The sequence below is a fragment of the Scomber scombrus genome, chromosome 16 (assembly GCF_963691925.1).
Source record: "Scomber scombrus chromosome 16, fScoSco1.1, whole genome shotgun sequence".
Taxonomy (NCBI): Eukaryota; Metazoa; Chordata; class Actinopteri; order Scombriformes; family Scombridae; genus Scomber; species Scomber scombrus.
Window position 1 is genome coordinate 8,827,788 of NC_084985.1, and position 16,202 is coordinate 8,843,989.

The following is a 16,202-nucleotide window of genomic DNA, read 5'->3' on the forward strand; positions in this document are numbered from 1 at the left end:
TGAGATATGGCATGGTAAAATGCATGTGGGCCAAATCATAACCACGTATATTTTGTCAAGCCTTCAAAATTAGAGTTAATTTCTCTTCTGGATTGCTTCTGAAATTAAAGCACTTGGCCCAAATAATAGCATTGACTTTTGGGCCACATGTAGTATTGGCACATATGACAGAGTGTTGTAAAATGAATGTGGGGTTTCATCATGGCTCATTACCATATACATTTTGCTATATCTTCACAATTAGGGGAAATATACGTTTACATATTTTTATGTTATTTTTTATAGTTATTTTTAAATGAATGAATAAGCTAAAGCTTATTAAAGTTTTAACTTGCTTATGTGAAAGTTGACATCTGACAACATATACAATCCAAAACTGCATACATCTATTTTACTGATTTATTTTAATTAATTAAAATAAATCAATTAATAAAGATAGCTATGCTGTAGGTCAGCGTTTCTTCTGCATTTGCCCCGGAAAACCCTGAAGAACACTATTTTTTTCTTTCAGATAAGTAGTATTTCACAACTTGACTTGTGTAAAAAACAATATGAGGATTTTGCGTCATGAAACTTAATTTCTCAGATGCCGGGTATTGTATGGCTTCCCCCCCCCCAATTTAACCTGCAATGCGTGCGCACACAAACGCACGTGTGCCATGCCTCTGTCGGGCATGACACATCATTTCCTGTTCAAAAGCAACTGAAGGCGGTTTATACGATTGTGTGTGTGTGTGTACGTGTGAGGTAAAATGCTTTCACTTTCATTTCAAGGCTCCATTTATTCGGTCGAGACGCTACGTTAAGAACAACAAAACCATAAAAAAACAAAGAAAGAAACAAAGCAGCGACAGTAAGACGACTCAGTGACACAGAGGAACACATTTAGGAAACTCCACCATGGCGTTTAAGTACCCGACTGCACGAAGAGATGAGAGTAAGGTCAGTGTCAAAGTCCAGCTGCCTCTTTCTGTCTCTGTTCACTGTGCAGCAAGCACATCGCAAGCAGGGAAAGCCAGACCAGGAAGAGAAAGACAAGTCATGTGGTTGCACGGTTAGAAAGACAAATGTAGATTCAAAAACAAAACTTTAACGAGTGCCCGTAAAAGTGACGCAGCAGTATTATACGTGAAGAAAGCAGGGGAAACTTTGTCCTCCAGTTCAGTCAAAGTAACACAGAAATCCTACAAAACAGCAGTTGAACAGTAGTACACCCATAATGGCCACTGATTTCTGCTGAGGCTGTCAGAGCTCCATTGAGGTGTGTCGTTCATTTAGACGCTGTTAGGCCGTGCAATCATACTGAGGAACATAATTTAGCCAGATGTAATTACATTTTACATACCAGTGTACTTGGATGCTTTGCAGACTGAATCACAAACAGATAAAATGTTTTAAACATATAAAGCAGTCAGGATAATTGCACCTCATATAACGTATGTAATATCAAAATGAAGGAAAGCATTCATTGCATCAATCAATCTCACATTATTCCCCCAGCACAAGTTTGCCAACAATCAAGTGATCAGTTTTCTGAAAATCTGATCTTGCAGTGTGATGCCTTCATCACAAAAGATAATTGTTTATTTGGTAAAATGTCAGAAAACAGAGGAGCAATTACCATCACAGTTTCCCAAGGCACAAGTTCACTTATTGAAATTGCTTGTTTCGTCTCATTAACAGTTCTCATATAAGATTAATAAAACCTCATAGAAGAATAAGAAAACTATATTTACATTTTAGAATTTGGAATAAGCTAATTTTTTTCATTTTTGCTCAAATTAAACAAATTGAATGTATTACTTTTCCATCCACTGACTGACTAATTATCTAATAATTTCAGGTCTAATTTCATGAAGTGAATAATTGTATTGATCCCGAAAACTGTAAAAGTTGACTGTAAAGAGTATTAGAGTCAGCCTTCCCAACCCGCCATGTCATGGTTCTGTATTATTGTAGAGGGTAACATGATTAAAAATGTCACCTTCCCAGAAAAAATACCAAGGGCATGACTTTCGTTTCCTCAGTGGTAGCTATAGCTCTGTCTATGTGTCTTTATTATATCTGAAACTTGCTCCCTTTTACGGTACAAAATTCTGCTGTGTTTGCAATTCACCAACAGTGACATTTAATGACTAAGCATTCCAGGAAACATAACAAAACATTAGTAGGACAAGGACTGATAGGGATCACCTGATTTCCTGGTGCATCATTTCCAGAAATTGCCTTAGGGCTTTAAAAAAAATGAGGTGGCAGTATCAATACCCTCAAAGTGATACTGATACCAGTGGAGTACTTTTTTCCCCCTCTACTCCATCATGTGAATAAAATAATTCAGTTGCGTAAAATGCCACCTCTCCTCCCCATCCAAATGATTTTTACACAATAAAGTATTATCACCACAGACTATAGGTTATAGCTGTTTGGTTAATCGGCCAATTACACGTTGCACACTTGCAGTGATTGACTGTGACCAAAACCATACAAATAGTTATTTTTTTCTGAATCTGGTACAAAAACGATTGAGATCAGGTATGACTTGACCTAAGAAATTTCTATATTATTTTATACTGGGTTATTTAGACTGATAACCATAAAGGTATCAAGTACTGACACCTCGCCTTACACTGTATAATGTCACCTGACAAAGGGAAATGACAACATCTCACACATAGATGTGAAACAGAGATGCAAACCTTCACTCTCACACATACTTTAAATATAGCAGTACATGTACATATCACATCTTAGCGGATGAGGCTGACAATTGTTCTCCATGTGAACCAGATTTCTGCTTGATAAAAAGTTAACAAGTTAACTTTATCATGAGAAAGTTTTAAGACCAACCACATTTTGCTTACTTGTTCACATGCATGCTATATAAACTGAATTACATGGTCAGATAAAACGTTACAAACATAAAACAGTCAGGATAATTTCACTTACCTTAACTTCAAAATTAGGTAAAAAATCTTACATTATTAAGTCTGTCTTGCTAATACACAATCATTTAAAAAAAAAAAGAAGATGTTATCCACTCCATTCATCAGTGTCAGGGGTGTAGCATAATTGTAGTTGCTCTGTAAAACATGGCATTTTGTCCAAGGCAAAAAAAAAAAAAACATGCAGGTGAATTTATAAACCTATTTTTCATAATATTCCAACATTGAGAGACATTCCAGAATTGTATGTAAGTATGGGCCTTTTTCAGGTTCCAACTTTTCAAACGATTTGTTATTAGCCAAATTTGACTGCAATGTATGCAATGATCTCAGAAAATTAAAATTATACTGTTTTTATTAATTTATCTTATGATGTGGAGCTGAAATGTTTGACAGTTTGATTCACCACATAAACCACATGTGTATGATGTAAGATGTCTATAGTGCTCACAGTGTGTTCCACTCCCATGTTTGTGCACACATCAATGCAATGCGAAACTTGTCCCAGGCACGCTTCATGATTACACATTGGTCAAATGTCACACCCTACCTTCTCATCTGCGGTTGGCATGCTTGGAAGACGTGATTCTTACTTTCAACTCCTAACATGCTAGAGCAGTTGCAGCAAAAGGGCTCGTGCAGCAGATGCACAAACATGGTGTTCAAGTTCAAACCCAAACTCATCTGTACTGTGTCTGTGATGCCCAGATGTGCAATTGTTGCTAGTGATGCATGGGCTCCCGTTTACCACTGTGATGTGGTAAGAATCAACCTTTTCCATGTGTATTTATTCTCATACCCTTTTCTTTAAACACCATGCCCAGACTAGTGTAGAATGTGAATGGCACCAGACAACAGCTGAAGGGAAGGTGATGCAACTGAAAACATGGCTGGCTAACCCTGTAACCCTTTCTATACAGTGTACATGCCTACATGGTACTGGGCTATATAAATGAAATTGACTTGACTTGAAACTGAAACACAAATGCTTGCATGTTCTTAGGATTCATGCCTTAAGAAATAGGGCTACTATTCTCAGAGATGGATAAACTTTAACAACTGTTTTGCAATAAGAAGGACTGGCTGCATGTCCACTGACTTCTTGAGAACTGGAATGTAGAAGTGTAGGATTATCAGTAACAACTTACTGTGAAGATAGGGGATTTTAGCCATCAGTGTTGTCATCTTTGTGGAGGTTGAGACAGAAATGTGTAAAATACACCAGTAGAAAGGTGCTTAATAGAATGAATTGAGGTACGTATCTTTGTCTTGTCTGTCTTTCTGGCATTGCAACCGGGAGTTTCAGGCCTTGTATAATAATTATTTAAGTGATGAATTCTTTATAAAGCTCAAGATGTTAAAATCTGAATATATCTGGTGAAATCAATGTACAAGTGTATATAGCAAAAACTAAAATATATCCCTCAATATTCATCCTTCTGCAGTCATGTTGAATGAACACATTCCAAACAAACACTGACAGCTTCTAACTTGCGTAACAAACTTCTCTAAAGCCACTTTCACTAAGATGGCTGTATTGTCAATTGCAAGTTCAGTTGAAATTCTCAGGAAAAGTGTTGCAGTGCCTATGAGGAAACTGTGTATAATTCTTTTTTTTATACTTTCAAAAGCATCTTATGTTGCACCAAACATTAAAGCTTTGACAAGCAACATGCCTACAAGCCAAATTTAAATACGACAGTTGGCAAGTACAAGTACAGATGCTAGTCAGTTCTACGGAAATTTGTCTTTGAGAGGAGGTTAAACTATGACACTGCAAATGATAATGCTTTCTATCAAGAAAATCAAGTTTGATTGCCAAAGATTGAACACAGTTGTTTGCGTTTGTGTGTTTCTTCCTGTTTAACTTGAATATCCTTCGAACAGGTGGATGACTACCATGGAACTAAGATCTGCAATCCCTATGCATGGCTGGAAGACCCTGACAGTGAAGAAACGATGGTATGTGAAGATGAAGAATGTGTGGGGAATTGCACACAAAGCTGGAGGAGCGCTTTCTCCTGAAAAAATCTAAAAATGTTATCTCTCTTGTCCCTGTTTGTTTCTCAGGCTTTTGTTGAGGAGCAGAATAAACTGACCATGCCATACCTGGAGCAGTGTGCTGTCCGGGCTCAATTCCAGCAGCGTCTCACTGAGCTCTATGATTATCCCAAATACAGCTGCCCTTACAAAAGAGGGAAGAGGTAATAGATCAAATGAAAGAGATAATTGCAACAGAAAAACAACTACACTTTGGAGAAAGACTTGAATTGTGTGTCTGAAGTCACAAAAAATGCTTGCTGCAACTTTATTTCCTGTTTTTCTTTTCAGGTATTTCTACTCTCACAACAAAGGTCTCCAGAACCAGGATGCGCTGTATGTGCAAGACTCTCTTGATGCACCTGCCACTGTATTCTTTGACCCCAACAAGCTGTCCGAAGATGGCACTGTGGCGCTGAAGAGTGAGCTAAACTGCAGGGCACATATACTGCATATATTAGTGTTCACGAACACACCTATACTCAGAGACGAGCAGAGTTATGAAAAAAGAAAATTGTGCTCATTACCTCCTTTTCTTTTTGTCCCTTTTTGCTGCTATCCAGTGGGCCGTCTTTCAGAGGAGTGTGAATATTTTGCGTATGGTTTGAGTAGCAGTGGCTCAGACTGGGTAACAATTCGCTTCATGAAGGCAGATGACCTCACCCCTCTGGATGATGTATTGGAGAGGGTCAAGTTCAGCTGCCTGGCCTGGACTCATGATGCGAAAGGTGTCTTTTACAACTGCTACCCTCGCCAGGAGGGCAAAACTGATGGTGAGCACGAGAAACTGTTCACATAAGCACATGCGCATCAGAGAAACAACAACTTTAACTTAAACATAAGATAAAATGACTTATGTAAGTGTAGTCAAGACTTAATCTTTCTGTATTTTGCTAAAGGCACAGAGACCACTTGTAACATCAATCAGAAGCTCTTCTTCCACGTCATCGGCACCAAGCAATCTGAAGACATTCTGGTTGCAGAGTTCCCTGATCATCCAAAGTGGCACAGTGCCCTTACAGTAAGTGAATACTAAACTTGAGTTAATTATTAATCAAAAGACACTCATCTAAATAATTCTAGTTTCACTTAAATACACCTTTGTACCTACTGTAGGTCAAAGTGTTTAAGTTGTGAAATGCATACTCACTAAATCTTCTCATATGTTCTGATAAAAAGCGTCAAGTAAGCCGCCTTCCAGCAACGGCTGGGCTCATAAATATTAGATTTTTGTGTCTCTCATCTGTTTGGTGTTTTTAACGGATTGTTGACCTGCTTGGTTGTTTATGTTGGTTGGAGCCATGAGAGAAAGTTAAAATTTGTTATAGCAAAGATGACATTCACAAAATCATGTTCTCGCTCCTGTCTTCCTTCCTTTTCCAGATATCGGATGATGGCAGATATGCTGTTCTGTCCATCACTGAAGGCTGTGAGCCTGTCAACCAGCTGTGGTACTGTGACCTACAGCAGCTCCCCAATGGCATCACAGGTCTGTACCCTTGTGACAAGCTCACAACTCAGATCTCATATTTTCTTGAGAGGTAGGATCACAGGTATTAAATGAAACTGTAGGTGTGCTGTGGATTTTTTGTACTAAACTTAAGTTGATGTACACACTGATTCATTGAAAAACACACCTGGTTGCAGAATGTAAAGTGGCACGTATTCACGTTATCACGTATTACAAAATAACTGCTCTAACTTCTGCATCAGCAGAGGTTCGACATAATGGTTGATGCATGTGACTCAGTGGTTACTTCCCTAGATGGTAAGATTTCAAAACTCACATTGTGGCCAGTTTTGTAGTCAAAAATGTTCCCACGCAGTAGAATTTCTACGGTAAGCTTATTGCAAAAATGGGTTATTGGTTTATACATCCAACCATATTTTACGGGGAAAGGATGGTTGGGGTGTTTGGGCTAGTTTCTATGGGTGATGCAACCACATGATGCATCTCTTATAATTGAGTTGTATTTGTTGAATTTATCTTGTAATTTAATGAATCTCCTCCACCAGGACTGCTGCCATGGGTCAAACTCGTGGACAACTTTGATGCCCAGTACTCCTATATCACCAATGAGGGAACTGTGTTCACTTTCCGCTCCAATTTGGATGCTCCTAGGTATTGTCTAATCAACATAGACATCCAGAAACCAGAGAGGCAGCACTGGACAACACTCATACCGGAGCATGACAAGGATGTCCTTGGTGAGACTAAATGCAAATTACAATGGAGTGTAACGTTATTTAAGTATAACGTCAATGCTGGTGGGACTGAATAACAGACCTTTGTTGGCATGACAGCTGCTGCTTTGTGTCAGTGTGAATAAAATCCACCAAGATTTGGTTATACGTAAATGGCTTGTACAAGGAATCGCAGTTCCACAATTCATACACTGAAATCTTGCAAAACTCTTTTCACTGAATTTCTGACCTAAGGTTTCGTTGACAGTCTGACCACAACAAGTGGGAAGTTCTATATCTGTGGTTGAAGACCTTCGTCAGAGGGAACTCTGCTCAAAAAGTGAAACCTGACCCATAAGCACTTTGTCTGCTGTTTTTTTTTTATTAGTCAGTCGAATGATGGTAATTGTACTTCATCATACAGTTAGCCACACAGCTGTGAATGTGGGAGTTTCCTCTGAGAAACATGTAAACACACACACACACACACACACACACACACACACGCACACACACCAGTACAAATTTAGAGGTGAATAATGAATATTTGAATGGAAATTATATTATACAGCTGTATTTGAGAAAGTTAGTGCTCTTTTGCTTTCTCCATTATTATATTTTGCTGGATACATACTATTTTGTGTGAGCTTTTAAATTACTTTGGTCATGTCTGTTGATACACTTAATGCCATGGTTTCAAACACTTTTGATGTGCATGCACTTCCCAGAAGGAAGTTGAAAGTTACATCAGATAATGTAGGTTGCTTGCTTTTTAAGTTTTAATAACTTGTGAAATAATAGAATACTCATGCAGCTGTTTCATCGACTGGCAACCCCATCTTAGCCCTTTCCTTCTGTTTAATGATGCTATCTTGTGTCAGGCTCTTAAAGCCTTCTCTGATATCAGTTCAGTAATATGTCCAATATTTTTTGTGCCATATTAATATTTACATATAAACTATATTAACTATGAGTGGCTACATAAATGCATAAAATGGTACATAAATGGTAAAGTAACTGATTTATTAGTCTGGTTTCTATTGTCCTTGTCTGGATACCGATGACACAAAAACAAATTCCATATATGGGATTTTGTTACTCTGTGTGTGTGTGTGTGTGTGTGTGTGTGTGTGTGTGTGTGTGTGTGTGTGTGTGTGTGTGTGTGTGTGTGTGTGTGTGTGTGTGTGTGTGTGTGTGTGTGTGTGTGTGTGTGTGTAATAAAAAGAGAGATAGCAGTCTCTGTAGCACCACTGCCATCTGCTGAGCAATAAGGCTGCCCTTACAATGCATCACACACATTTAGCACATAAGACTGTCCTCTGCTGGCTGTTGATGAGACTTCGTAAGATTTCAGTAAATGGATCCATAGGATGCACCTGTATAACTCTTGACCTACCGGTTAAATAAATAAATCAATACAATCACAATCAATCCATAGCCATTACCTATGTATTTACCCCATTACCTGCCTTCATGAAAGGATTAAGAAATGACTCTTTAATATCAAGTTAAAGAGGTAATTTGACAGTTAAGGAATTAATACTGGTAGTAACAGACAGACTAAGGATACAGTTTCCCTTTTTTTCTCCAACGAAAGCAGCTTCATGCTATCATGTTCACTTTTTACTGCTTCCTCTTTGGATCCTTCTGCAGGTTTTGTCTCCTGTGTAAACCACCACCACCTGCTGGTCAACTACCTCCATGACGTGAAAGATATTCTGCAGCTGTATGAACTGTCTACAGGCCAGCTGGTCAAGGATCTGCCACTGGATGTTGGCACAGTGGCCGGAGTGAGCTGCAAGAAGAAACACTCTGACTTCTTCTACAAGTTTACCTCCTTCACTACGCCAGGTAAATCTATTATTTAATTTATTATTTTTAGGTTGTTTGCTATTTAACTGCCAAGAAACACAACACGTAAATGTCATGATTTACTTAAAGGACAGGCTCACATTTTTTCAAATCTGTTTTTAAACAACAGTCACGTGCCCAAGTGGACATTGAAATAAGTTTTTCTTGCTGTAATCATTTCTCCTGTTCATACTGACCATTAGAAGATCCCTCCATAATGCACTTACAATGTAAATGATGGCAGCCAGAATCCACAAGCCTCCCTCTGTGCAAAAATATATTTAAATGTTTTATCTGAAGCTAATTTAAAGTTTCAGCCATCCAAATTAGTCAAATCAATTTTTTTTTTTTTTAAATGCTGAAGTCCTTCTTTTTGTTACTGTTATTCCACTACAGCTCAACAGGAAAACATCATCCAAGGAAACACAAAGAGGGAATTTTATGCTAAAAAGACTGTAAATGTGTCAGATATCAGCTTAATATGACTAAATCCAACTGCTAAAACCTCATTTAAGATTTTTAAGTGTTTTTGCTCAATATAACTGGACACACTGTGGCTTTTGGCCCCCATCACTTGGGCGACTGAAGAGTATCCTTTAACAGCCAGAATGAATGGGAGGTAAACCTTTTTCACTGTCCGCATGGACACCTGACTGTTGTTTAAAGACAGACTTGAAAAATTGTGAACTTGTCCTTTAACACAGCACAATGTCAATCAGAACTACCAGTGAACATAGGGTTAGGGTCCCACATAGAGGGAATACAACGGCAGTTTCTAAACATGTGACACAAAATGTAACTCTTTAAAATACATTAAAATATTATATATGCATCTAAAATTCTACATGTATTGTTGCAAGTGCTGCTGAACATAAGAACAGCAGTGCTATGAACCAAATTGTAATGTCAGCATTTTTACAATAATTCAAACATGCTGATACATGCTTTTAAATACAAGTAAACTGAGGCTGGTGGAAATTATTGGTGTCATTATTTTTCCAGGTATTTGGTCATAAACCTAAACATGAACATGACATGAATGTCTTTACCAAGTATCAAGTTTCTTATCGTTGTTGAGACATTTCAGTGAAACCATAAGGGTGAAATTCATGGTAGTGCTAGAGAAAAAGTCAGGGGATTACCAAAGACAGTAGTGGGTGAACCCAATCTGCTGACTTGTATATTAATATCCTCATACCTAATATGAACAATGAGTATAAATATCCCTGTGTTATTGCAGAAACGCACAGTAACCTCTAACCTTCATGGCCTTTGTTCTCTGGTACACAGGTATCATTTACTACTGCGACCTGAGCGTACCAAACCCAGAACCCAAAGTGTTCAGGGAGGTTGAGGTAAAAGGCGTCAAGCAAGAAGACTATCAGACCACCCAGGTAATGTACTGTTTTTTATGTTCTTATCTGTTTGATTAGACCACAAGTCTTCTAAATAAAACTTCTCCATTATTCTTTCTTTGTATATTCTTTCTGTCACTTACACTTCATTCATGTTCCTGTAATAGTATCACATTTACTGGTTACATGTACGTAGCATGATTTAAATTTCCCAGAAATGGATGCATTATGATAAGAGGATAGGAAGTGGTAATGGGTAGGTGTGAACAGTTTCTTTTTGACTTGTACAAAAAACATTTGTGTGCAAGTTATGCCACACAGTAGAGCTCTCATATGTTTTTAAGGTATTTTACCCCAGTAAAGATGGAACCAAGATCCCCATGTTCTTAGTCCATGCCAAGGGCCTGAAGAAAGATGGGACTCATCCCGTCTTTCTGTATGGATACGGAGGATTTGAGCATTCCATACAACCGTACTACAAGTAAGCACAAGTGCTCTGGTCAAACTAAAACAATTATTAAAGACTTTAAGTCTTCTCTGATGTCAGCTGACAAAGACAAGCAGATACAAATGAGGAGTAGTTAAGTACAGACTGGTAGAGGTGTAGTGGAACTATTAATATCGCCACCAATACTCCAGGATAGAGTGAGATATACAGGTGCCTTATAAAGTCATTTACATGGCAGTTTTCTGCAAAAAATAACAAAGATGTCATGTTTGTTCTGTTTACCATTTGGCCCTAACCTGATTACCTCTAATTTGACTGTTATATTTTGTCTTTTATGTTGACAATGGAACAGTGGTGCTTGAGAAAGATGTATCCTCAGTGCCCACTGAAATTAGCTGATGATACTGTTTACTTTCACATGCACTAGATAACTGGCATCTCATAAGAGTGGAATGAAGGTAGAAAGTAGTCATCAAAAATCTGATCTACATAGGAAATATAATGTGAGTGTAACGTGAGTGAAATCATAGTGAGATTTTAAAATAATTTGACAAAAAGGTTTCATTGTCTTCTAAATTTAAAGTATTACTACTACTATCACCGCTTCTGCTAAATCTACCACTTTAGTTAGATTATTTATGTTTACATTTTGTAAACGAAAAATGTGCCTCAGGCTGATTTCTGTTCTGCTAATGATTTTTTCCCGTGTGTGTCCATAACCTTGTGTGTACTTACATGCTTTTATTTCTTGCCTCTGTCTTTGTGTGGTCAGTGTTGCTTACCTGCTGTATGTGAGACACCTGGGAGGGATCCTAGCAGTGGCCAACATCAGAGGTGGTGGAGAGTACGGTCTCACCTGGCACAAAGGTACAGACTTAAGACAACAGACAGACAGGAGATACTGAAGAGTAACTCGGAGACAGACAGACAGTGTTAGTTAGAACATTTTAAACATGATGTTCCTTGGTCTGATTCTGGCTTTTACTGTATCATGTGCTTGTAGCTGGTACATTAGGGAACAAGCAGACATGCTTTGATGACTTCCAGTGTGCAGCAGAGTATCTCATCCAGGAGAAGTACACCACAGCCAGCCGCATTGCTATCAATGGTGCCTCTAATGGAGGGCTGCTCGTGGGTAAGTACAGGATCAACTGTGTGAGCGTCATTACATTATGTGATTATGTATTTACTGAGAAATCTAGTGATAAAGCCAGAGGGAGAGGGAAAGATGAAATTAAAGGATTTTAAAAGTATATCTTAGGGACGATTATTCACAGTCCATTACATGTTACGCACAGGAGTTGAAGTTTTCTAGGTGGGGGAGCCATGCTATTCATTTATATATTATATATTATTATACATTTATATTACCTCCTCTTTCTCCCCAATTTAACAGCTCAGTACCCAATTCCTTTACAGTTTCACCCATAAGACCACTAAAATGACACATATTCATAGCTGCTTGAATTTAATTCACTGCAACTTCAAAGCTAAGATGCTGAAAGCTCTGTTTTATTTATATTACGGCTTTGGCATAATTGCTAATGTCAAATTCATCTAACAGTAGTTAGCTGCTTAGCTTCAATTAATTTAGTCATTAAACAGCACATTAAACAGTGCTTAGTCACATCATTTACCAAAGGCTGGCTGCCATATGGCATCACACAAACCCAACTCATGCCTTCTTTCTTGCTGTGTAAGTGGCCATTTAGGAGTGATTGTGTCCTACAGTGTGAGGTAAAGGGGATGTACTGTATGTGTGTATGTGTGTGTGTATTTGTAAGTAAATTCAATCTATGACGCAAATTTGAAATACACACACAGCGGCGTGCGTGAACCAGCGTCCAGACCTGTATGGCTGTGCTGTGGCAGAGGTGGGGGTGATGGATATGCTGAAGTTCCACAAATTCACCATCGGTCATGCATGGACTACCGACTACGGCTGCTCAGATGATATGGATCAGTTTAAGTGGCTCATCAAGTATGGAACACACACACACACACACACACACACACACACACACACACACACACACACACACACACACACACACACACACACAGAGAGACACAACAAGTCACTAAAATATAACCATGTACAAAAATATGTCATAGTTATGCTAAACTGGTAGAAACATTGCAATTATTGTCCAATAAATGTTTGGTTTTAGAGAGTTGAAGTTTACATTTTACTACTGGAATACATACAAGGGAGCGTGAGTGATAATAAATAATGGTAATAATAAGAACTCAAGGAAAAAGCTAAGTAATGTAGGGTGCGGCAAGTGAGAATTATTTTATAATCTAGTCAATCAGGTTTTAGAGAAAAGCCACAACCCAACTTCAGCTCTGTCTTCATAAGAGTTTACTGACATTATTGCCCACATCTCTTGATCTCGTTTTTTTTCTTTTTTTTCTGCATGTATTTGCCTTTTCTGCTCTGATTGCTGCATAAATCTGCAAGGCAAATAGGTTCTGATGGATGTCGATTTCTAATTTTATACAGTCACACATGAGAATCTGTCTTCCTGCTGGATTTTCAGGATTTTTGCTAGCGGCACATCTCTAATAATAGTCAAGCTGTCATTCAATATGTGCTGCAATGTTGTATCTATGAAACAATATGTGTTATTGGACACAGTTATGTGTGGGATGTAAAGTATTTGTTGGTTTCAGTAGTATCAAAGGTATGCAAAGGAACTGAATCACACATTAAAGTTCATGAATCACTCCTATATCCCCTCATCTCCCTGATAAGAGATTCTTCACACTTTTCCTTCCAACCAGTCTTTCTCACCTTCTCTCCCAGGTATTCTCCTCTTCATAATCTGCCTGAGCCAATTTACTCTGGCACTCCTTACCCTGCCGTCCTGCTCCTGACAGCAGATCACGATGATCGCGTGGTTCCACTCCACACCCTGAAGTACTGTGCTACCTTGCAGCACGGGTTGGGCAGCAGCTCTGTCCAGCGTCAGCCCCTGATGGTCAGGGTGGACACCCGTAGCGGGCACGGTGCAGGGAAACCCACTGCAAAGGCCATTTTGGAAGACACGCACATCTTTTCCTTCATTGCTGAGACTCTTGGGGTCAGCTGGAAAAATTGAGGAGATGTGACAGGGAGAGTGAGGTAATGATGGAGGTTTTTAAGGGGTGATGATCATTTTTTGCATAATTTTTTTAAAAATTTTTTTTAAGAAAGCATACTTGTAGAACTAGGAAGAAATCGGGGGGACTATGGTGTTAGAATTTAGAAAAGGGAAGAATAAAATTAGGGAAACGAGTGAAAAAGAGACAAATGCAGAAGTTAGTTAACGGTTATAGAAACATGCAGCAAAATGAAATGCCTTATAAAAAGTACAGTGTGACGAAAATCTAAAATACTAATAATCCTCTGTAGATTAACATAACCAATTACAAAGAAAGCTTTTTAGACAGTTTTGTTAGAACATTTACTGTAAATTTGTATTTGAATATGAATGGTGGAATAATACATTTTCAATAAAATATATTTTCGATCATTATTTCTTTCTACCTCCTTTATAAGGTATAAGCAAATCCAAATATTGGTCTTAATAGATGATTATATATGAATTGGTCACCAGTGCTGGAAGAAGTATCCAGACCTTGTAATTAGGTAAAAGTAGAAATTCCACAATGTAAAATAATATATAATGATATGAGTCTTACATTATTATATATACTAAATTGTTGGAATATTGTTCTTGACACATAAACGTGTAGGTAGTGCATTCACATTTAAATAAACGTTATATATTATTCAATCATGTAATGAACAGTGGTTCATTACATTTTAAAGATTTTATATAGAATGGATTGTACTATTGTAGCGGAGTACATTTACATTTTACATTTTGTCAATCAAGACAATAAAATCAGAAATAGCCATGGTACAAAAAGTGCAATAACAGAGAGGTGCTACACAGAAGATTTGTTTTATTGATTATTATTAAAATAAGAAATGACTGCAAGTAGACGGTTGCATAAGAAATGTCATAAACAACAAGAAAGTAGTGCGACAATTAACCAAGTGCTAACAAGTTATGGGTTGCTTATGTATTGAGGTTTTGAGCTGAGTCAGTAGACTGTATGAAGCTTAGTAGCTCGGTAAGAGTAAAAATACACAGCAGCATAAAACTTGAAGTAAATACAGTATTGGGAGTAAATGAAATTACTGTGTGATGCAGTTATCATGTACTCCACCAGGTGGCAGTATGACACTAGAAACTCTTCTCCAAGCTTGAGCATTTGACAACACCCATAGGTCAAAGGCTAGATGCCAGTTCAGTGTCATTCTGCTCGACTGCTTCGTTGAGCTGGATTATGGACTAAAAAAAACAAACAGCAGGATGCCAATCTGCTTAATACTGTATATTGTCTCTCTGCTGGTCTCTCTGCCTGGCAGGGGGGGAATCAAATCACTGGCGGATAAGAGAAAAATGGGATACATCTGTGTAACAGAGGAAGTAGCAAGCAAGTAAAGGGAGACAGAGGAGAGGTAAAGATTTGTGGAAAGATGTTTAGCACTGAAAAGTTGAGAGATTGGGTGTGATAATAGACAGCAGATATATGGTGAGACAGTGAGAGGCAACAAGAAGACAAGCAGCAAGAGACTGAAAGTGCACTTATGAGGAGTCTCCGGAGGCAGCCAGACAGATGGGTGTTTAAACTGTCAAAAAGAGAGATGGAAACTCTCCGCCAGCCTCGAGTCTGTCAGCCAACCACAGAGAGTGAGAGAAGTTCGGTACGGTCACTCAGAGTTTAATCTCGGCTCAGTGGGAAGTACTGATTTCGTCAGACTGAACCCCTGTGCCTTATCTAAGTACCTCTCAGTGGTAGACAGCATGGGAAAAGAAGAGGGGAAAGTAGAGAAGGCTGCAGGAGTAGGATTTGCAGACAATGACTCTACCACTGGGGCAAAGTGGTTGAATGAAGCCGGGAAAGACAAAGCCAGTAATAAGCTGGACATATGAGAGAAAGAGTGAGGGGTTTAAGATCATGCAGCAAAAAGGCTGTGATGCTCTACTCCAGGAGTGTCCCAGAGGATTGGGCAGGCTTTTGCTGCTTCATTTCCTTCAATCACCCCCCCGTCACCTCTCGATATCCTTTTTTCCCCTGTTCTCTGTGTGTATACACACACATTCACCCATGTACAAGCAAGCATAGCCTTCGCATCTCTTTTTTTTTTCCTCTGGAGAAACACAAGCTTTTACCTACGAAAGCTTCAACATCTTACAGCTCCTTCCCTCCCCTATCCCCTCCCCCCCACCTCACCCTCATAGGTCCCCATCCTGTCCTCCGTTTGTTTACTTACTCCCTCCATAATGCAGGGATTAATTTCTCAAAGCCGATTTGAGCTGTGGC

General features: G+C 38.6%; 1 protein-coding gene across 1 annotated transcript; it reads left to right on the forward strand.

Moving 5' to 3' along the window:
* The first annotated feature begins 731 nt into the window (after positions 1–731).
* Positions 732–14,317, forward strand: LOC133996653 (prolyl endopeptidase-like). Its single transcript, XM_062436257.1, has 15 exons — positions 732–942; positions 4,830–4,904; positions 5,013–5,146; positions 5,274–5,404; positions 5,546–5,755; positions 5,882–6,003; positions 6,366–6,471; positions 6,999–7,190; positions 8,820–9,017; positions 10,308–10,411; positions 10,717–10,853; positions 11,593–11,687; positions 11,824–11,955; positions 12,645–12,801; positions 13,630–14,317. The coding sequence occupies exons 1-15, from the start codon at positions 901–903 to the stop codon at positions 13,922–13,924; spliced, it is 2,130 nt and encodes a 709-aa protein (XP_062292241.1). The 5' UTR covers positions 732–900; the 3' UTR covers positions 13,925–14,317.
* The last annotated feature ends 1,885 nt before the right edge of the window (positions 14,318–16,202 follow it).

Excerpts from the sequence above, each read along its gene's own strand:
- LOC133996653 (XM_062436257.1), top strand. The coding sequence starts at position 901 with ATGGCGTTTAAGTACCCGACTGCACGAAGAGATGAGAGTAAG. Across the intron at positions 10,412-10,716 it reads AAGACTATCAGACCACCCAG|GTATTTTACCCCAGTAAAGA; the intron begins GTAATGTACTGT and ends TATGTTTTTAAG. Across the intron at positions 11,688-11,823 it reads CGGTCTCACCTGGCACAAAG|CTGGTACATTAGGGAACAAG; the intron begins GTACAGACTTAA and ends ATGTGCTTGTAG.